The sequence below is a fragment of the Ranitomeya variabilis genome, chromosome 2 (genome assembly GCF_051348905.1).
Source record: "Ranitomeya variabilis isolate aRanVar5 chromosome 2, aRanVar5.hap1, whole genome shotgun sequence".
Classification (NCBI taxonomy): Eukaryota; Metazoa; Chordata; class Amphibia; order Anura; family Dendrobatidae; genus Ranitomeya; species Ranitomeya variabilis.
Genome location: NC_135233.1, coordinates 579061987 through 579083660, shown reverse-complemented (window position 1 = coordinate 579083660; position 21674 = coordinate 579061987). Strand labels below are relative to the sequence as shown.

At 48.8% G+C, this 21674-nt stretch overlaps 1 protein-coding gene across 4 annotated transcripts in view; it reads left to right on the top strand.

Annotated features, from left to right (window-relative positions):
- CENPN (centromere protein N) overlaps positions 1-21674 on the top strand; it is a 65170-nt gene that overhangs the window by 9981 nt on the left and 33515 nt on the right. For 2 of the 4 annotated variants that reach the window (XM_077288355.1, XM_077288354.1), the window contains exons 7-9: positions 4560-4661; positions 16559-16616; positions 16835-16947. In XM_077288355.1, the coding sequence (XP_077144470.1) occupies positions 4560-4661; positions 16559-16616; positions 16835-16947 (273 nt within the window). The remainder of the gene's footprint in view (positions 1-4559; positions 4662-16558; positions 16617-16834; positions 16948-21674) is intronic. The other 2 variants (XM_077288357.1, XM_077288356.1) reach the window with 1 other exon arrangement.

The window sequence follows — 21674 nt, the reverse complement described above, 5'->3', positions numbered from 1 at the left end:
TGATCAGGAGACTCTCGACTCTGAGTCAGTAAACAAGGCCTTGAAACTAGATGAGGAACCTTTATCTAAAATGGAACATGCTGTGTCCTTTAAGAGGACCAAGTGGGCTCACAGAGTGTACGCCAATCATCCCGAATTTAAGGAAATCGTTGAATTTCATAGGATCCGTCCAGATAAACGCTTCACAGGGCAAAAGCCCATGGAGTCAAAATATCCCTTTGCTCCTGATCTAAGAAAAGATTGGTCACAGTCTCCTCCGGTATCGCGCCTAGCTACTAAATCTATTTTATCCGCTTCAGAGGGTGCCTCGACTAAAAACCCCACCGATCGTCAGATCGACAATATGGCTCGTTTAGCTTTTGAAGCCGCAGCAGCCGCACTCTTTCCATCTTTTGCCGCTACGTGGGTGGCTAAGGCTATGACCCATTGGGCTGAGGTCTTGTCTTCAGCTGGGGATTTTCTAGTGACCACGTCTCTGGATGCCGCTGACTGCGCTTCTCAAGCAGCAGCAAACGCCATCACCATTTGGAGGTCCTTATGGCTCAGGGACTGGCGTGCTGATTCTGCTTCCAAAAAGTCATTGACTTCTTTACCATATCAGAGCGGTCACCTTTTTGGTGAAAAACTCGATCAATTAATTTCCGACGCCACTGGAAGGAAAAGTAAATTTCTCCCACAACAGAGACCCTTTCGGAACCAGCAACAGCCGGCTCGGTCCCGATTTTTTTTTTTTTTTTTTTCGTTCAAATTGGTCCTCTACTTCCACATCTTCCGGACCTGGCCGGACACAGCGTATCTTCCACCAGATCGCTTTTTCCTGTCTTCTCCTTCCAGGGCAAAGGCATCAGAGTTCTTCCAGGCCATAAGCTCTCTAAAAGAAGACGGGGTTATTATCCCAGTCCCTCAAAGCGAAAGGTTTCAAGGTTTTTATTCAAACCTGTTCATTGTTCCAAAGAAGGACGGTACAGTACGGCCCATACTGGACTTAAAACCGCTGAACAAGTTCGTCATGCTACAACGGTTCCGCTTCGTTTTGTCATCGCCTCCATGGAAAAAGGCGAGTTCCTGGCATCTATAGACATCCAGGATGCGTACCTCCACATTCCAATTTTCCCTTCTCACCAGAGGTTCCTTTTTTTTCGCAGTTCAGGAACAACACTTCCAATTCTTTGCTTTGCCCTTCGGCCTCGCCACTGCTCCCAGGGTATTCACCAAGGTCATGGCGGCCGCCGTGGCCATCCTTCCCACCCGAGGCGTGGTGGTGCTACCGTATCTAGATGATATCCTCATCAAAGGCCCCTCTTTCCGCGCCTGCAAGGAGGCTATGAACATCACAATAGATTCTCTTTCTCGCCTGGGTTGGAAGATAAACTTCAAAAAATCTTCCCCAGTACCAGCTCAGCGAATTTTCTTTCTAGGAATGATACTGGACTCGTCCCAGGGGTTGGTGCTTCTTTCCCCGGAAAAGATCTCAGCCTTACAGCGAGAAGCTCTCTCAACCTCGCACTCTCTCTGCGCTTCAGTATGAGAGTCCTCGGCAGGATGGTAGCAGCCTTGGAGGCGGTTCCATTTGCCCAATTACACCTCCGTCCCTTACAGCATGCCCTCCTAGCTGTTTGGGACAGGAACCTGTTCTCCCTCGACCGTTGGTTCTTCCTTCCCCAGTGAGTCAGACAGTCTCTCAGGTGGTGGACATTATAGTCCTCCCTGAATCAAGGGAAGTCTTTTTTTTCTTCCAGTACATTGGCTAGTTGTGACAACAGATGCCAGTCTTCTAGGCTGGAGAGCGGTGTGCTTACATCACACAGCTCAGGGCCGCTGGTCACTTCAGGAATCACGCCTTCCGATCAACATCTTAGAAATTCGGGCAATCACGTTAGCTCTTCTCCAATTCCATCCCTTTCTGGCGGGTCGTCCCATCAGGATTCAGTCCGACAATGCCACTGCAGTGGCATACATCAACCGACAAGGGGGAACCTGCAGCACGGCAGCCAGTGAACGAGGTAGGCTACATTCTCCGTTGGGCCGAGGAAAAACGCTCAATGATTTCTGCGGTTCACATCCCGGGAGTGGACAATTGGGAGGCAGATTTCCTCAGTCGTCAAGGCCTCGACTCTGGGGAGTGGTCCCTCCATCCGGAGATCTTCCACCAGATCTGCTGTCGTTGGGGAACCCTGGACGTGGATCTGATGGCCTCACGGCTAAATTCCAAGGTTCCCGACTTCATAGCTCAGTCCCACGATCCAGCAGCAATCGGGGCAGATGCACTCGTTCTCCCGTGGCATCACTTTCAGCTTCCGTACATATTTCCCCCGCTCCCCTTACTGCCGAGAGTCATCAAGAAGATCAGAGCGGAGGGAGTAATCCTGATTGCGCCAGATTGGCCGCGCCGGGCGTGGTACGCGGAACTAGTTCGACTAGTCGCCGATGTTCCCTGGCGATTACCGAATCGCGCAGACCTGCTATCACAGGAGCAGCAAAGGAAAAGGCGTTCCAGCTCCATAAAACAGTAATTCTTTATTGATTCCTTAAAATTCTTCCAACTCAGTGGATCCTTGCATACATGCGAATGCTTAGGTGCAGACAAATATGCGACGCGTTTCGATCGCTTCCGATCTTAATCAATGCATAATCTCATATAAGACACAATACCTCTTTTCTAGTGTTCACGGACCAATCTTGTAAGCAGTTCGAGTCACCTGACTGTTTCCGCAGGTCCTGAACGGCATCATTTTCAGCTTCCGTACATACAGTATTTCCCCCGCACCCCTTACTGCCGAGAGTCATCAAGAAGATCAGAGTGGAGGGAGTACCGGTAATCCTGAGTGCGCCAGATTGGCTGCGCCGGGCGTGGTACGCGGAACTAGTTCAACTAGTCGCCGATGTTCCCTGGCGATTACCGAATCGCGCAGACCTGCTATCACAGGGCCCCATTTACCACCAGAACTCCGAGGCCTTGTGTTTGACGGCATGGCCGTTGAGTCCTGGGTTCTAACCCAGGCAGATTTCTCTCCGGAAGTCATCTCTACCATGATCAGCGCTAGAAAGCCTACGTCCATGCGCATTTATCATCGAAACCTTCTTTTCGTGGTGCACCGACCGGGGACGTTCTCCTCTTGAATTTTCCATTCCTTCCATCCTCAAATTTTTACAAATGGGTTTGGACTTAGGTCTCACCCTTAGTTCTCTCAAGGGGCAGATTTCAGGCCTGTCTGTTCTGTTCCAACGCAGGATTGCCAACAGATTACAAGTGAAGACGTTCATTCAGGGAGTCTCCCATAGGGTGCAGCCCTATAAGATGCCGTTGGAACCATGGGACCTTAATCTGGTCCTCGGGGTCTTGCAAGAAGCTCCTTTCGAACCTCTACAGGAGGTTTCCCTGTCCTTTCTTTCGTGGAAGGTTGCCTTCCTGGTTGCGGTCACGTCCATTAGACGAGTCTCCGAGCTGGCGGCTCTGTCTTGTCAAGTTCCGTTCATGAATTTTCATCAGGATAAGGTGGTTTTGAGAACATCCCCATCCTTTTTGCCAAAGGTTGTCTCATCCTTTCACCTCAATCAGGAGATTGTCTTACCGTCTCTCTGTCCGGCTCCAGTACATCGCATCGAGAAGGCCCTCCACACACTGGATTTAGTGAGAGCTCTCAAAAGATACGTCTTGCGGACGGCGTCCTTCCGCAGGTCGGATGCCCAGGTTTTTGCTCCCGGAAGGTCCACAAGAGGGGGTATCCCGCTTCCAAGGCGACAATAGCAAAATGGATTCATTCAGCTATTCAGGAGTCCTGCCGAGTCAGAGGTCATTCTGTCCCAGCAGGGATTAAGGCTCATTCCACTCGGTCAGTGGGTGCGTCTTGGGCCGTCCAGCACCAAGCTTCGGCAGCACAAGTTTGCGACCTGGTCCAGTCTGCATACGTTTACAAAACATTACCATATTCATTCTCAGGCCTCGACAGACGAATTTTGCAGGCGGCTGTACCGCATCTGTAACCTGTGGGTACAAGGAGCAATTACAGTTGATTGTTCCCCACCCAGGGTCTGCTTTAGGACGTCCCATGGTCCTGTGTCCCCCAATGAGGGGTTGGAGAAACGGATTTTTGTGTACTCACCGTAAAATCCTTTTCTCCGAGCCAATCATTGGGGGACACAGTACCCACCCTGTTAGCCTAACGGCTTTGGTTTTCTGTGTTGGCTTGGTTTTGACATAGTTCATCCTGGTTAAATGTTAAGCTCCTACTGCTTTGTTACCAAACTGGTTCACTTGGAGCCAGCAGGAGGGTGTATACTGCAGGGAGGAGCTATTCTTTCTGTATTACTTAGTGTCGTCCTAGTGGCGGCAGCATAACACTCATGGTCCTGTGTCCCCCAATGATTGGCTCGGAGAAAAGGATTTTACGGTGAGTACACAAAAATCCCTGTTTTTCTGCCTAGTGTCAGCCTCCTAGAGACAGCAGCATACACCCCATGGCTACCTCTGCCCCCAATGAAGGATCCAAGAAAGAGATATTACGGTGAGTACCAAAAATCCTTATTTCTGATAGCTATACCTTTCTTTGCTGTTACAGGGTCTTTTATCAGCTGCAGGGTACGACAGTATCGAAAAGATGGACCTTAAAAGTCGGTACTTGGAGTCCTTGCAAGACATTGTATTCAAGCGATTTAGTCAAGTAAGCAAAATTTCACGAATGTAGCCAGTATAAAGGGATTTGTCGGCCTCTGACTTGTCTGATACTTGTAGCCTCCATGTACTTAAACATCTTTTGAAACACAACTTGCTGTTTGTCATTGACGCTTATGGACCACCTACTGATGTACAGATGGAAGTATGCAACCTTGTCAGTGTGTCCCCATAAAGGGTAATTGCATAGTCATTAAGAGATTGGTGGGCGTCCAAACAGGGGACTTGTACCTCCCCCCCCCCCCCATAAGACTGGAGTGGTGGCCGTGCCTTGCTCTGCCCTCGGCTATATCCGCCGTCCTGTGGAGACAGTGGTAGCATCATTATTTTATCCGCCGCACTATTACCAGATGTGTTTCTGAGACCAGTTTTTGGATTTTCATTTCTTCAGGCCTGGTTCTATACGTCTTCAGCAGGTGGGAAAATGTCCTCAGGAAATCCTGTATCATGAACAGCTGTGTGAGCAGGTAAACACCACTTTATGGATTTTTTTCCCACCTACTGTAAAAACTTTAGAATCACTTCTGAATGTAGATAAATGTTAACGTTTTCATGCTGACATTTACTTTATAAGCTCATAGATTGCTGATCTGTTTTTTGTGATAGGCGGCATCTCTACCCTTGTGTCCCCATGACGGTACTCGTGGTCCTGTTTTCTATTTGGTACCCATGAATGTATCTCGTAATTGCTGCTTCTCCGGCTAGGTATGCGCAGCGACTTGCATCTATATAATCTCCTTGTTTAGAGCGGTTATAAGGACAAGAGGGGATTCACTGGGGAAAATAAGTATTTGATACACTGCCAATTTTGCAAGTTTTCACACCTATAAACAATTGAGAGATCTGTAATTTTTATAGTAGGTACACTTCACCTGTGAGAGACAGAATGTAAAAATAATAAACAGAAAATCAGAAAGTCATACTTTTTATTGTATGAAATAAGTATTTCCAGGACGTCCTTCGTGACCACCCACCATAAGGGAGTGCTTCTCATCCTCTAGGGACCGGAAACACACGAGAGGTTAAAAGCACCCTGCCTCCACCTCACCTTCAGTGGTTTTCCTGTCCCTAGCAGGAGAGGAGGTTCATCAGTGTGGAAGAATTACTTGGATGAGCTCAAGTGGATTGGAGGGTATCCATCTCTTCCCTTCCTCCTGTGAAGAGGCTCGTGGCTGATAGCGGTCCATCAGTCGGGTGAGTAGAGCGGGAAGTGGCTCCTAACTTTTTGCTGCTTCCCTCTGTGAAGGGCTCTCAATCTCATGCTGCAGCTCACAATAGGGTAGACATTGGTGACTCGTGCGTTCAAGGGTGGAATACACTTCCGGTTTACACAGGCATTCAGGACGCTCTTCCCGGTGCGCCTGCTTTACTGGGTGATACGCACGTCCTGTTTCAAGGGGGAGGAATTACCGTAAACTATCAGCACAGCGTGCGTTCCAGCTTGGAACGCAAGGGATTATGGACGGTGAGGATGGCGTGTACCTGGAAGATAAGGTAGGACCATATAAAAGGGTTACTGAGGATATGATTTGGTGTGCACAATCTGACCATGGATGTTGATCCTACACATTCAGAAACCCCATCCGACCAATCCCTGGACATTGTAAGTCTATAACCTTATTTGTCCCAATAACTTTCCTGATATATACTCTGATTTCATTTACATTCAAAATCTCCTATCTTTACATTTAGGGGCAGAGGAGCCCCTTTAGGGTCTGGTTCTACCTCCTGGAAGATAGCCAGAAAATGTGCAACATGTAACACCAAACTATCAGAGGCACAGATGAACCAGTTATGTGCGGAGTGCATCAAGATCCTAAAAGAGGAACAAACCTTTTTTATCGCCAATATGAGATCCATGATCAAGGAGGAAGTACAAAGCACGGTCTCCAGTTTTTTTTCCCCCTCAAACTGTTCTGGGCACAACCCATCATAAAAGAGCTAGATGGAAAATGGAGGAATCATCAGAAGAGGAAGAGGGTTCCTGATACTCTGGTCAGGGTTTGGAAGGAGAAGCGGTTACACCTCACATCCGACCAGAAGAGCAAAAAAAGTATAATTTTTCATCTGAGGACACTGTTGATTTATTACGTGCAGTACGGAGGAGTATCATGAAAGGAAGTCCTCAGTCACCTTTTGAAGACTCTTCATGTCTCCGGGATGTTATGTATAGAAAGGCAGAGGGCTTGCTAAGAAGAACATAAGAGGCATCAACAGCCGTCATTACGGCCAACATAGCCTCCAGCTCTGTAGCTAGGTCCATGTGTTTGTGTATCGATGAGCTAATGGCTAAATTAAATGCTAGTACTCCCTGGGAGATTGTATTAGAGTCCCTTTCCATGCTAAAAACAGCGACAGAGTTCATGTCAGAGGCTTCGGCAGAATTGATAAGGTTTGCAGCCAAAAGCAACTTCCTTTCTAAATTAGCTAGGCGGGCCATCTGGTTAAAAACCTGGTCAGAGATAGTTATTCCAAAAGCAAGCTATTCTCCTTTCCATTTTGGTCCCATGTTAGATGAGATACTGAAAAAGGCTTCTGAAAACAATTCCCAGAGGAAAAGCCTAGGAGATATCATGCCTTTCGTAGGTCCAGTCTGTCCCAGAGACAAGAATTCAAGGGGAAAGGAAAAACGGGAAGGTGGAGTTACCCCCAAGGGAGGTAAGGGTAGAGGTGCCCAGTTTAGACCAGCGCCATCCGCAAGACTTTGACGTCAGGGTAGTTGGGGGGAGGCTTCAATTCTTTCTTGGGGGTTGGCAGGCCATCTCAGAAGGCTACAGGATAGAACTTAGCCCTCTTCAGAAAAATTTTGCCTAACCATCCCTCAATCTCCAACCTTCCTAAATAGACTCTTAGGGGACGTCAGGGATCTGATATCGTCCTGAGCAGTTTTTCCAGTACCCCACTCGGAAATTTGTCAGGGCCACTATTACAGTCTCTTCTCCATAAAGAAGCCCTCAGGGAAGTTTTATACCATTATAAGCTCCTATCCAGTGGGTCAAGTACAGAAAGTTCAACATGGAGACTATAAAATCAGCTATCACGTTAATAGGAAAGAATTCAGTATTGTGCACCTTAGATCTAAAAGATGCATATCAGCATGTGGCTATCCCACTTGCCAACAGTTCCTGAGGCTTGCACTAGAACTTCATGAGATAATTCACCAGTTCCAGTGCCTTCTGTTCAGCCTATCCTTGTCCCCTAGGATATGTAAAAAACTAATGACCAAGGTTGTGGCTTCTTTGAGGAGAGAAGGGATATTATCTCCCCATACTTGGACGATCTTCTTTTGGTGGTGTACTTGGTGCATCATCTCAACTATCATCTCTTGGAGACTATCCTCACAGTAAAAAGTCTACTTTGGTTCTATAAATTGGACTTTTCTCAATTTATGAAAGACACGCAAAAGGTGTTTCTGGGAGTTCTCCTCGACTCCCATCTGAGGACAATCTTTTTGCCCCCTTAGAAGTCAGGAGCAGAGTTCAATCTTTCCAGAGGCAAAAGCGAGTGTCATTCAGATACGCAATAAGGATTTCTCCATCGCCACATTGGGGAACACAGGACCGTGGGTGTATGCTGCTGCCAGTAGGAGGCTGACACGAAGTAAATACAAAAAGGGTTAGCTCCTCCTCTGCAGTATACACCGCCCACTGGCTCCGGATAATACCAGTTCTTGCTTAGTGTCCGTAGGAGGCACACTGCGTCTGTTTTTCTCCAGACGTTCTTATTTTTTAATTTTATTTTTTATTTTTAACTTTGCGCAAGAGGATGGTGGGGCGACGGACCCTTCTAAGGGGGCCGATCTCCCCCAAAACATCAACAGGCGAGCACGGCAAGTTTACTCCCCATACCCTCTCCTGCGATGTGGGATGTTCGGCCGAGAACTAGCCCTGTGAAATCCTAGGGGAGCGAACCCTTAAGATACACAGAGGCCACCTTCCATAAGCACAGTCCGGCCGCCCTCCCTCTGCACCACCACTGAAGAACAGCGGTGCTGCATGGAGCTCCCCAGTCCCTCTACACCTCCTCATCAAGAGGGCGGCGGATCGAGGTTGACTGCACCTCCCCCTCATACCTCGCCTGAAGAGGACCATAAGCGGTGAATCTGGCAGGGGTAGGGGGGCTCCCAAGTGCACAGTGGGCTCGGCCGCATCTTGCGGCCGGGCACCGCTAATTTAGACCCTGGCTTCGGCCACAGCTAGGCCGCGTCTACGCCCACAGTGCGCGTCACGCGCGAGGGCCCGCCCACCGGTTTAGCGCTTCTCGCACACTACGAGAAGCGCTCCACAGACTCTCGGCAGCCATCTTGGACACGAAGAGCTTAGGACGCCAGCGGCACCTCCTCCCGGTCACAGTGCGGCATCAGGACACAGGACCTGGGTAGGTGCGCTGCACACTGACACAGGCCCTCCTACTCCTGCACACAGTGCTCCGCTTTATTAGCTGCACAAGTGCCCCACATCAGCCCTGCACAGAGGTTAACAGACAACATGTCTCTGCCTAAACCCTCCAAAAAGTCTGCAAAAACACATAAGGTGTTTTTCACTTCTTGCACCTCCTGTCAGGCTGCGCTACCAAGCAGGCATACTGCTCCGCTCTGTAATGCTTGTGACCCTAAATGCGCTCAGGAGCCCACTGCCGCAAACGAGCCCGCGGTGACCAGTCCCCCTGAGTGGGCTTTGTCACTTCGCAATGTATGGCTTCTTTGACTAAAGCTATCGAGTCCCTCCAGGATCCAACCAGGAGCAGGACCACTAAGGCCTCTTTCACACTTGCGTCGTTTGGCATCCGTCGCAATCTGTCGTTTTGGGAAAAAAACAGATCCTGCAAATGTGCTCCCAGGATGCATTTTTTTCCCATAGACTTGTATTAGCGACGGATGGCCACATATCGCGTCCGTCGTACAACGGATCCGTCGTGTTTTGGCTGACCGTCAGCACGAAAAAACGTTCAAGTGAACTTTTTTTGTCTGTCGCGTCCGCCATTTTCTACCGCGCATGTGTGGCCGAATCTCTGCCCCCTCCTTCCTGGACTTCAGAATGGGCAGCGGATGCGTTGAAAAACTGCATCCGCTGCCCACGTCGTGCACAAATTTCACAATGTGCGTCGGTACATCGGCCCGAAGCATAGCGACGGACCCGTACCGACGCAAGTGTGAAAGAGGCCTAATCCGCCTATTCAGGAAACTTCCCCCTACGGCTGCAGAATCTTCAGCTTGCAGAGGCCGCTCTCATTCTAAGCACAAGCGGCCGTCTAGGAGGCGTGCCCGTAGCTCGTCCCCCAGGCTCTCTGGTGCCTCGGCGTCCGTTAGCTCTGCTTCCCGCTCCCCAGGCACCTCTTCCGACCAGGACTCTGATCCTGAGTCTGAGCCTCTAGATCTGGAGTCGCCAGGTTTTCAGAGCTCTATAGATCAGAGGTGTCAAACTGCATTCCTCGAGGGCCGCCAACAGGTCATGTTTTCAGGATTTCCTTAGCATTCCACAAGGTGCTGGAATCATTCTGTGCAGGTGATTAAATTATCACCTGTGCAATACAAGGAAATCCTGAAAACATGACCTGTTGGCGGCCCTCGAGGAATGCAGTTTGACACCTCTGCTATAGATAGTCTCATTGAGGCCGTCAACCAGTCCCTTCAGGTTGATGAGGAACCGGCGACCTGCAGTACGGATAATTCGGTGTCCTTCAAAAGGACCAAACGTACTCATAGGGTGTTTGCCAATCACCCGGAGTTCCAGGACATAGTCCAGCGACATAGGGAGCGTCCAGACAAATGCTTTCAAGGCCAGAGATCGCTGGAGTCCAAATATGCTTTTTCTCCTAATCTCTGCAAACAATGGACAGAATCCCCTCCAGTGGACCCTCCTGTTTCACGTTTGTCCTCTAAAACCCTTCGATCCGTGCCGGACGGATCTTCTATCAAAGATCCCACAGATCGCCTAGTTGACAGTTTCGCCTGTTTAGCTTTTGAGGCTTCAGGCTCGGCACTCTTCCCCTCCTTCGCGGCTACCTCGGTAGCCAAAGCCGTGACTTGTTGGGCAGACTCTCTGCATAAGGCCTTACAGAACTGTTATTTTCCTTCTGACATAGCGGAGCTAGCAAATCAAATTTCCTTGGCTGGCGATTACTTAGTAAACGATTCCCTGGATGCGGCAAACTGCTCTGCACTTACAGCCTCAAACGCTGTGGCGATTAGGAGAGCGCTTTGCTTGAGGAAATGGTGAGCGGACTCCGCATCTAAAAAGTCCCTCACGTCCCTGCCATATCTTAGTGGCCGTCTCTTTGGTGAAAAGCAGGACAAGCTGATTTCAGACGCTACAGGGGGAAAAAGTACTTCCCTTCCCCAGCAGAGATTGACAACCGTTCCAATGACAGCCGCAGGCTCGTTTTCGGCCCTTTCGTGGAACTTAAGCATGGCATTCCTCGGCCAGTTCCCCTGGTTCGGGGCGCCAGCAGAGACAAAAGCCCTCAGGCTTCATACAGGCTCAACCATTCCTGGAAGGGCTGCTCCACATAGTCTCGGTCCAGGGGATCGAGACCCCAACCATCTTCTTCTAAATGACTCCCAACCTCGTCCGGATGACACCGGCAAAGTAGGCGGATGCCTTCATTTGTTTAGTCATGCCTGGCTCGCAGTCATTCACGATGAGTGGGTGAGGGATCTGGTGTCCTCCGGTTACAAAATCGATTTTTCCTTTCCCCCTCCAACTCGGTTTTTCGCTTCCCGCCCTCCTGAAGCGGGAATGCGCGCTCGGGCTTTTTCCCAGGCCATCGAGTCGAACCGCCAAGACAGAGTGATGATTGTCCCTGTCCCAGAGGACGAAAGGTTTCGTGGTTTTTATTCGCGGCGGTCATGGCCATTGTACATTCTCGGGGTCTAGTCATGCTTCCCTACCTATAGTGGGGTATATTGGTGTGCACTCTGTCAATTTGGAGCGAGGTGCGAGTGTCACGGACTGTGAAAGTCCCAGTGATCAAATTGTTTGGGAAACACTGCACACTCTAATGATAAACTCATACTATCTTGCATAAATTATTAACACACAACTCAATATAAATAACACATGGGAGCACATCTATCAACACTGGATAAGCGACTAAATCTGATAACATAACATGACGTTTCGACTCTCCCGAGTCTTAATCATACCATCGCTGAGTATGGTGATAATGTTACACACAACATCTGCATCTGCAAGGCGCGGGAGCGCCGCAATTCAAGTTTCTTCATACAGGTCCTATACACAGGGCAGCGTCCAGCCATTGGCTTTGGCAGAACCTTAAAGCGATTAGTACTACCCATATATCCATACCTAAGGAGTTGCTTTTTGTGCGTAACATTATCACCATACTCAGCGATGGTATGATTAAGACTCGGGAGAGTCGAAACGTCATGTTATGTTATCAGATTTAGTCGCTTATCCAATGTTGATAGATGTGCTCCCATGTGTTATTTATATTGAGTTGTGTGTTAATTTATGCAAGATAGTATGAGTTTATTATCATTAGAGTGTGCAGTGTTTCCCAAACAATATGCTTCCCTACCTAGACGACTTACTGGTCAAAGGCCCATCTTTCCAAGACTGCGAGGAGTGCGTCCGTATTTCTTTAGATACTCTTTCTCGGCTGGGCTGGTTGGTCAATTTAGAAAAGTCATCTCCTGTTCCGGCCCAACGGATGTCCTTCCTGGGCATGACCCTGGACACCTCCCTAGGGTTGGTGCTTCTTCCTCGGGACAAGGTCCTGGCTCTTCAACAGGGGGTCTGGAAGCTTCTCCAGCCGTCTCCCTGTTCCATCCATTTTGGCATGAGGATTCCTGGGAAAATGGTGGCAGCAATGGCGGCGATTCCATTTGCGCAACTACACCTTCGTCCCCTCCAGCAAGCTCTGCTGGACGCATGGGACGGGAGTCCGTTTGCCCTCGACCGACTGTGTCCTCTCTCTTCTCGAGTCAAGCAGACTCTCCAATGGTGGACGCTCCGATCCTCTCTTCTTCAAGGGAGATCCTTCCTCCCAGTCCATTGGCTGGTAGTCTCTACCGATGCCAGCCTCCTAGGCTGGGGAGCGGTCTTTCGCCATCACACTGCTCAGGGAACCTGGACTCATCACGAGTCTCGCCTTCCAATCAATATCCTGGAGATACGTGCGATTTGGGTGTCCCTAAAGCGGTTCCATCATCTCCTAGCAGGCCGCCCCATCCGTATCCAGTCGGACAATGCCACGGCTGTTGCTTATATAAACCATCAGGGGGGCACCCGCAGCAGAGCTGCAGTGCGCGAGGTAGAGTACATCCTTCTCTGGGCCGAAAACAACCACTCGGTCATATCGGCCATTCACATTCGAGGATTGGAGAATTGGGCCGCGGATTTCCTCACCCGCAAGGTCTTGCCTCAGGAGAGTGGTCTCTCCATCAGGACATATTATAACAAATCTGCCTTCGTTGGGGTACTCCGGACGTAGACTTGATGGCTTCCTGGTTCAATGCCAAGGTACCTCAGTTTGTGGCCCGATCCCGGGACCCCAGAGCAATCGGGGCGGACGCGCTAGTCCTTCCTTGGAGTCAGTTTGGCCTTCCTTACCTGTTTCCCCCCCCCCCCCCCCCGCCCCGGCTTCCTAGAGTCATCAGGAAGATCAGGGCAGAGGGTGTCCCGGTAATTCTCATCGCCCCTGATTGGCCTCGCCGGGCGAGGTATGCAGAGCTGATCCAACTCATTGTAGACGTTCCTTGGTGCCTACCAGATCGTCCAGATCTACTTTCTCAGGGCCCGATCTACCACCAGAACTCGAGCCCTGTGTTTGACGGCTTCGCCGTTGAATCCTGGGTTCTGACTGAAGCAGGTTTTTCCCGTGAGGTAGTTTCCACCTTGATCAATGCCCGAAAGCCGGTGTCATCGCACATCTACCATCGGACCTGGAGGATATTCTTTGATTGGTGCAGAAGCAGAGGTCGCCCTCTGATGGTTTTCAACATCCCTACCATCCTGGATTTCCTCCAATCCGGTCTTGACTCGGGGCTTTCGCCGAGTTCCCTTAAAGGGCAGGTCTTGTCAGTCCTTTTTCAACGAAAAATTGCTTCCAAACCTCATGCCAGAACATTCTTTCAGGGAGTCTCTCACGTGGTGCCTCCCTACAAAGCGCCTCTAGAGGCTTGGGACCTTAATCTGGTTCTAGGTGTCCTGCAGGAATCTCCCTTCGAGCCGTTGCAGGACATCTCTCTACCTCTTTTTTTTTTCGTGGAAGGTGGCCTTTCTTGTCGCTATTACCTCGATCAGACGAGTCTCGGAGTTGGCTGCTCTTTCCTGTCGGACGCCGTTCCTTACGTTCCACCAGGACAAGATGGTCCTCAGACCGTCCCCTACCTTCCTCCCAAAGGTGGTGTCTTCCTTCCACCTCAACGAGGATATCGTACTTCCGTCATTTTGTCCTGCTATAACGCACTGCGTGGAGAAGGCTCTTCACTCCCTGGATCTTGTCAGAGTCTACGACGGCACCTTTTCGACAGACAGATGCTCTGTTCGTATTCCCGGCGGGACACCGGAAGGGACTGGCCGCTTCTAAGTCGACAATCGCCAGATGGATTCGGTCGACTATTCAAGAAGCTTACCGCATCAGAGGCAAGCCTATCCCTACGGGTCTCAGGGCACACTCCACTCGGTCGGTGAGTGCTTCCTGGGCCATTCGGAATCAAGCGTCTGCAGAGCAGGTTTGCAAAGCTGCTACCTGGTCTAGCCTGCACACCTTTTCAAAGCATTACAATGTTCATACTCGGGCATCTTCAGATGCAAGCCTGGGTAGGCGTATTCTGCAGGCAGCAGTAGCGCACCTGTAGACAGCAGGTGCCATAAGTTTACTGTTGGGTTGTTATTTCCCGCCCAGGGACTGCTTTTGGACGTCCCACGGTCCTGTGTCCCCCAATGTGGCGATGGAGAACTAGGGATTTTTGTGTACTCACCGTAAAATCCTTTTCTCCGAGCCACTCATTATGGGACACAGCACCCACCCCTGTTTTGGCTTGTTGCCTATGATGAGTGTTTTAGTCTCTGACATGTTGTTCCTACAGTTAAATCTTGTTAATCTCCTACTGCTTTGCTACGAACTGGTATTATCCGGAGCCAGTGGGCGGTGTATACTGCAGAGGAGGAGCTAACCCTTTTTGTATTTACTTAGTGGCAGCCTCCTAGTGGCAGCAGCATACACCCACGGTCCTGTGTCCCCCAATGAGTGGCTCGGAGAAAAGGATTTTACGGCGAGTACACAAAAATCCCTATTTTGAGATTGATTACCTTCTGCATCCGAGAACTGCAGTTGAGCCAAGCCAATTCCAGAGTCTTGCAGGAAGCAATTCTAACAGCCTGGAACAGATACCATCATCTTCATGTTTAGTCCAGATGGTTATTTACAAGACTGAAGACTTCACCATCATGGTGAACATCTCTAGCAAAGCTGCAGAAAGGGGTACCGTGGATTCTTTCACGATGCATCTGGGTTACTACTGACGCAAGTCAGCTGGGGAAGGGAGCCGAAGTAAAAGGTCAGTACCTTCAGGGGATCTGTTCTCCAGGCCTGATCAGTGAGAGATCCCTAACTTTGGATCCTAGAGGATCACATAATATTTAAATAATATTTAAAGGAAAGCTATCAGCAGGATTGTGCTGAGTAAACTACAGACACTGTCAGGTTGGTGCCGCTATACTGTTTAATAATTCCTTGGTGATGAAATCTGTCTTGTGGTTGTTTAATCTATATTTGTATTTATATAATAGTGTTGGCTTTGAAAAAAAAAATATTAACTTCAGCTAATTTTTAGTTTGAAAGTTGTCGTCTATCCATGAGTTAGGGCAGAGGTCCCCAACCTTTCTGACCTTGAGAGCCACATTTAGCTATGCAAGAGGGTCGCGAGCCACATCCAGCTACTGCCTCCCTCACAGTAGTGGCAACCAAAGCCCCCATTACAGGTATAATGATAACCAAAGCTTTTCCACACAAATTACCCCAAAGCAGTATACCAAAATCCAGGGGTTCCCACCACACCCCACCACATTCAGCATTCTCCCATCACGCACTCCCAGCACAGTCACATCCATTTTCGAGCACCTCCTTTGACCGGTAGTATCATACTGTCTCCAGCGTGCCATACTTAAATTATCTCTAAACCCCCAAGACCAGTAGATGTGTACCCAAATCTGCTCTTCTGTGCAGGGCAATTCACAAAGCTCACTATTTACTAAATCTGGAGCTAATGCACCAAGCTGGCCAACAGCCGCGAGCCACAATTCATTGGACCGCGAGCCACATGTGGCTCCCGAGCTACAGGTTGGGCACCCCTGAGTTAGGGGATAACTTCTTGATCGAGGGGGGGGTTCGACCTGTGGAACCGTCACAGATCCTGCGAACAGGGGCTTTCCTATGTGAATTTACTTATATGTTGTACTCCCTTTTATATAGTGCCATTAATTCCACAGCGTTTATAGACCTCATCCTTTCTGTCCCCATTGGGGCTCACAGATTTACTATAATTTTCAGTAGAAGTGATGGCTCTAAAACATCTATGAGCTGCTGATCTAGTATTTAGTTCAGTCATAGCAAATCGTGCCACATTAATTGAGAGGCGTGAACTTCCAACTTTAGCCAACTTCCGGTAACGACTGACGTATGTAGTAAATTATGGCCAAAAAATGTTTTCATGGGGGTGCAGAGTTCCAGATGCTTCAGACCTAAGGTTCTAAAACATTGAGCACTTCCACTGTCAAGCTAAAGGGTGAAGTGATGCTTAAACATAGGGAATTCTTGGTACCTCTGCAGTTTTTAATAGTTTTGTAACTTTTTCCACTCCTAAGTGTTGTTTGCAGGGTGTTTTTCATCTTTTTTTTTTTTTCTTTTGTATCTTTATAGCCATTTCAATCATATCAGTCAAGATCAGCTCCAGAGGAAAGCTGCATGCCCACAACTGGTAAGTGACTTCCAACTGTAATCTCTTGGGGGGTCTATTGGCCAGATCCGTGATTGTGATGTCTCCAAGTGCCTCCAACCAAGTCCATCATCCGTGGTAACAAAGGGGACCTGTTGGTAAAGAAGAGTCGGGGGGTGAGGGGTGAGACACTGGCAAGGACCCATTATACAATGTGGCTTGAATTCTGTAAATATTATCTCCTTTTTTCCCCTTACCAGTAAATCAAAGAGCAGATTCTGAAAGAATGAAAGGAAAGGCACGAGTACGTCAAGCAATGTTGGAAACATTAGGAGACGGCGGTCTTCCAGTGCTGGAGTGTGCGGATTACATGGTAATTCCGTCCAAGCTTTCTAAAGAAAATGTACTTTTAATACATATAATTTATTTTTAATGTAGTGTGTGTGTGTGTGTGTGTGTGTGTGTATGCCTTCAATTTTGAATGAATCCCCAACAGTGTTACCAGCAAAGCACCCCCACACCAATCACACCTCCTCCTCCATGCTTCACTGTGGGAACCAGTCATGTAAAGTCCATCCGTTCATCTTTTCTGCGTCGCACAAAGACACGGTGGTTGGAACCAAAGATCTCAAATTTGGACTCATCAGACCAAAGCACAGATTTCCACTGGTCTAATGTCCATTCCTTGTGTTCTTTAGCCCAAACAAGTCTCTTCTGCTTGTTGCCTGTCCTTAACAGTGGTTTCCTAGCAGCTATTTTACCATGAAGGCCTGCTGCACAAAGTCTCCTTTTAGCAGTTGTTGTAGAGATATGTCTGCTTCTAGAACTCTGTGTGGCATTGACCTGGTCTCTAATCTGAGCTGCTGTTAACCTGCGATTTCTGAGGCTGTTGACTCGGATAAACGTATCCTCAGAAGCAGAGGTGACTCTTGGTCTTCCTTTCCTGGGTTATTCCTCATGTGAGCCAGTTTCTTTGTAGCGCTTGATGGTTTTTTTCAACTACACTTGGGGACACTTTCAAACTTTTCCCAATTACTCTGTCGCCTCATTGGGGGACACAGGACCATGGTTGTTATGCTGCTGTCCACTAGGAGGCGACACTATGCATAATCTGAAAAAGATTAACTGTGGCTCCTCCTGTGCAGTATACACCCCTGGACGGCATCAGCCTTCTCCAGTTTTTGCTTAGTGTCGCATAGGAGGCACACCTAAAAGATTTTTACTCCGTTTTTTCCGACGGGATTACAGATGAAGAAAAGAGGGTCTCCTGTGAGACTCCCGGCATGGCTCCTTCCTCGGCCCCCTATTATGGTGTGCCCAGTTGAAGTAGAGATGGCTATTCCCCATGTTGCTCCTTCCCCAGTCCCTCGGGTGCTGGTTCGAAGTCGAGACCCCCCCTCCTTCCCCAATTCCTTTTGGTTTCTGGGTTGAGGTCGAGGCGAGGAGAAAGGCCCCTAAAGGTGACAACAGCACCCTCCCTATCTCCCTCTGGGGGTATTAGGTTGAGACACCTCAGGTAGGGCCTGTACAGGCAGCATTCTACAGCTCCCAGCAATGGGCCAACACACTGCGCCTGCATCCAGGGACCCCAGCCCAGCTGCGGGCTCCTGTTGGGGCCGGGGGGAGTGCAGGCAGGCATGGCACAGACAGACACAGGGCTCCCTGCGCCCCTGTCTCTGCGGCAGCACCAGCTCTATACTGCCTCAGGGAGACCCCTACCGGGCTCCCCCTTCCGCTTATAGCCCCACCGCCATCCTGCCTTTAAATCCGGAGGGGTCCGGTTCAGATCCGACGCCCTCCCAGACTTTCGTGCCGGCCTGGAGCCCTTCTGGGCCTCAGGCATCTAATTTAGGCCCCGGCTTCAGCCTAGCTGAAGCTGCCGCCTACTCCGCCCCCCCCCCCAACCCCCCCCCCCGGCCCGCCCTGTTGTGAATTTGCTTTTTGCTCCCTCTAGTGGTTACTAGTTTTTTGACTCTGGTTTTTCTGTCATTCCTTTTATCCGCACCTGGGTCGTTAGTTAGGGGTGTTGCTATATAAGCTCCCTGGACCTTCAGTTCAATGCCTGGCAACGTAGTTATCAGAGCTAGTCTGCTGTGCTCTTGTCTACTGATCCTGGTTCCAGTTATATCAGCTAAGTCTGCCTTTTGCTTTTTGCTATTTGTTTTGTTTTTGTATTTTTGTCCAGCTTGTTCCAAATCTATATCCTGACCTTTGCTGGAAGCTCTAGGGGGCTGGTGTTCTCCCCCCGGACCGTTAGACGGTTCGGGGGTTCTTGAATTTCCAGTGTGGATTTTGATAGGGTTTTTGTTGACCATATAAGTTACCTTTCTTTATTCTGCTATCAGTAAGCGGGCCTCTCTGTGCTAAACCTGGTTCATTTCTGTGTTTGTCATTTCCTCTTACCTAACCGTCATTATTTGTGGGGGGCTTCTATCCAGCTTTGGGGTCCCCTTCTCTGGAGGCAAGAAAGGTCTTTGTTTTCCTCTACTAGGGGTAGCTAGATTCTCCGGCTGGCGCGTGTCATCTAGAATCAACGTAGGAATGATCCCCGGCTACTTCTAGTGTTGGCGTTAGGAGTAGATATATGGTCAACCCAGTTACCACTGCCCTATGAGCTGGATTTTTGTATTCTGCAGACTTCCACGTTCCTCTGAGACCCTCGCCATTGGGGTCATAACAGTTTGCCAGGCCAGTATTAAATGTTTAATGCATTGCAGAAGAGGGATTATAAGAAAGAAGATTCTGAGTTGTTTTTTTTTTGTTTTTTTTCTCTTCTTCCCCTTTACCTCAGAGTGGCTATGCTTGCTGCAGACATGAATGTCCAGACCTTGATTACAAGTGTGGACCAGCTGGCTACTCGTGTGCAGGGCATACAAGACTATGTTATCAGAAATCCTAGGTCAGAACCTAAAATACCGATTCCTGAACTGTTTTCCGGAGACAGGTTTAAGTTTAGGAATTTCGTGAATAATTGTAAATTGTTTTTGTCCCTGAGACCCTGTTCATCTGGAGATTCTGCTCAGCAAGTAAAGATTGTTATTTCGTTCTTACGGGGCGACCCTCAGGATTGGGCTTTTTCGCTGGCGCCAGGAGATCCGGCATTGGCTGATCTTGATGCGTTTTTTCTGGCGCTCGGTTTACTTTATGAGGAACCCAATCTTGAGATTCAGGCAGAAAAGGCCTTGCTGGCTATGTCTCAGGGGCAGGACGAGGCTGAAGTGTATTGCCAAAAATTTCGGAAATGGTCCGTGCTGACACATTGGAACGAGTGTGCACTGGCCGCTAATTTTAGAAATGGCCTTTCTGAAGCCATTAAGAATGTTATGGTGGGTTTTCCCATTCCCACAGGTCTGAATGATACTATGGCACTGGCTATTCAAATTGACCGGCGGTTGCGGGAGCGCAAAACCGCAAATTCCCTCATGGTGTTGTCTGAACAGACACCTAATTCGGTGCAATGTGATAGAAAAACCGCAAATTCCCTCATGGTGTTGTCTGAACAGACACCTGATTTAATGCAATGTGATAGAATCCTGACTAGAAATGAGCGGAAAATTCATAGACGCCGGAATGGCTTGTGCTACTACTGTGGTGATTCTACACATGTTATCTCAGCATGCTCTAAACGTATAGCTAAGGTTGTTAGTCCTGTCACCGTTGGTAATTTGCAACCTAAATTTATTCTGTCTGTAACTTTGATTTGCTCACTGTCATCTTATCCTGTCATGGCGTTTGTAGATTCAGGTGCTGCCCTGAGTCTCATGGATCTCTCATTTGCTAAGCGCTGTGGTTTTACTCTTGAACCATTAGAAAATCCTATTCCTCTTAGGGGTATTGATGCTACACCATTGGCAGCAAATAAACCGCAGTATTGGACACAGGTTACCATGTGCATGACTCCTGAACACCGCGAGGTGATACGTTTCCTGGTTTTACATAAAATGCATGATTTGGTTGTTTTAGGGCTGCCATGGTTACAGACCCATAATCCAGTCCTGGACTGGAAGGCTATGTCAGTCTCAAGTTGGGGCTGTCGTGGTATTCATGGGGATTCCCTGCCTGTGTCTATTGCTTCTTCTACGCCTTCGGAAGTTCCGGAGTATTTGTCTGATTATCAGGATGTCTTCAGTGAGTCTGAGTCCAGTGCACTGCCTCCTCATAGGGACTGTGACTGTGCTATAGATTTGATCCCAGGCAGTAAATTTCCTAAGGGAAGACTGTTTAATCTGTCGGTACCTGAACATACCGCTATGCGTTCATATATCAAGGAGTCTCTGGAGAAAGGACATATTCGTCCGTCTTCTTCCCCTCTTGGTGCGGGATTCTTTTTTGTGGCAAAAAAGGACGGATCTTTGAGACCTTGTATTGATTATCGGCTTTTAAATAAGATCACTGTCAAATTTCAGTATCCTTTACCGCTGTTGTCTGACTTGTTTGCCCGGATTAAGGGTGCCAAGTGGTTCACCAAGATAGACCTTCGTGGTGCGTACAACCTTGTGCGCATTAAGCAAGGTGATGAATGGAAAACCGCATTCAATACGCCCGAAGGTCATTTTGAGTACTTGGTGATGCCTTTTGGGCTCTCCAATGCGCCTTCAGTTTTTCAGTCCTTTATGCATGACATTTTCCGGAAGTATCTGGATAAATTTTTGATTGTTTATCTGGATGATATTTTGGTTTTTTCTGATAATTGGGATTCGCATGTGGAGCAGGTCAGGTTGGTCTTTAAAATTTTGCGTGAAAATTCTTTGTTTGTCAAGGGCTCAAAGTGTCTCTTTGGTGTACAGAAGGTTCCCTTTTTGGGGTTCATTTTTTCCCCTTCTGCTGTGGAGATGGACCCAGTCAAGGTCCGAGCTATTCTTGATTGGACTCAGCCCTCGTCAGTTAAGAGTCTTCAGAAGTTCTTGGGCTTCGCTAACTTCTACCGTCGTTTTATCGCTAATTTTTCTAGCATTGTGAAACCTTTGACAGATATGACCAAGAAGGGCTCCGATGTAGCTAACTGGGCTCCTGCTGCCGTGGAGGCTTTCCAGGAGTTGAAACGCCGGTTTACTTCGGCGCCGGTTTTGTGCCAGCCTGACGTCTCACTTCCCTTTCAGG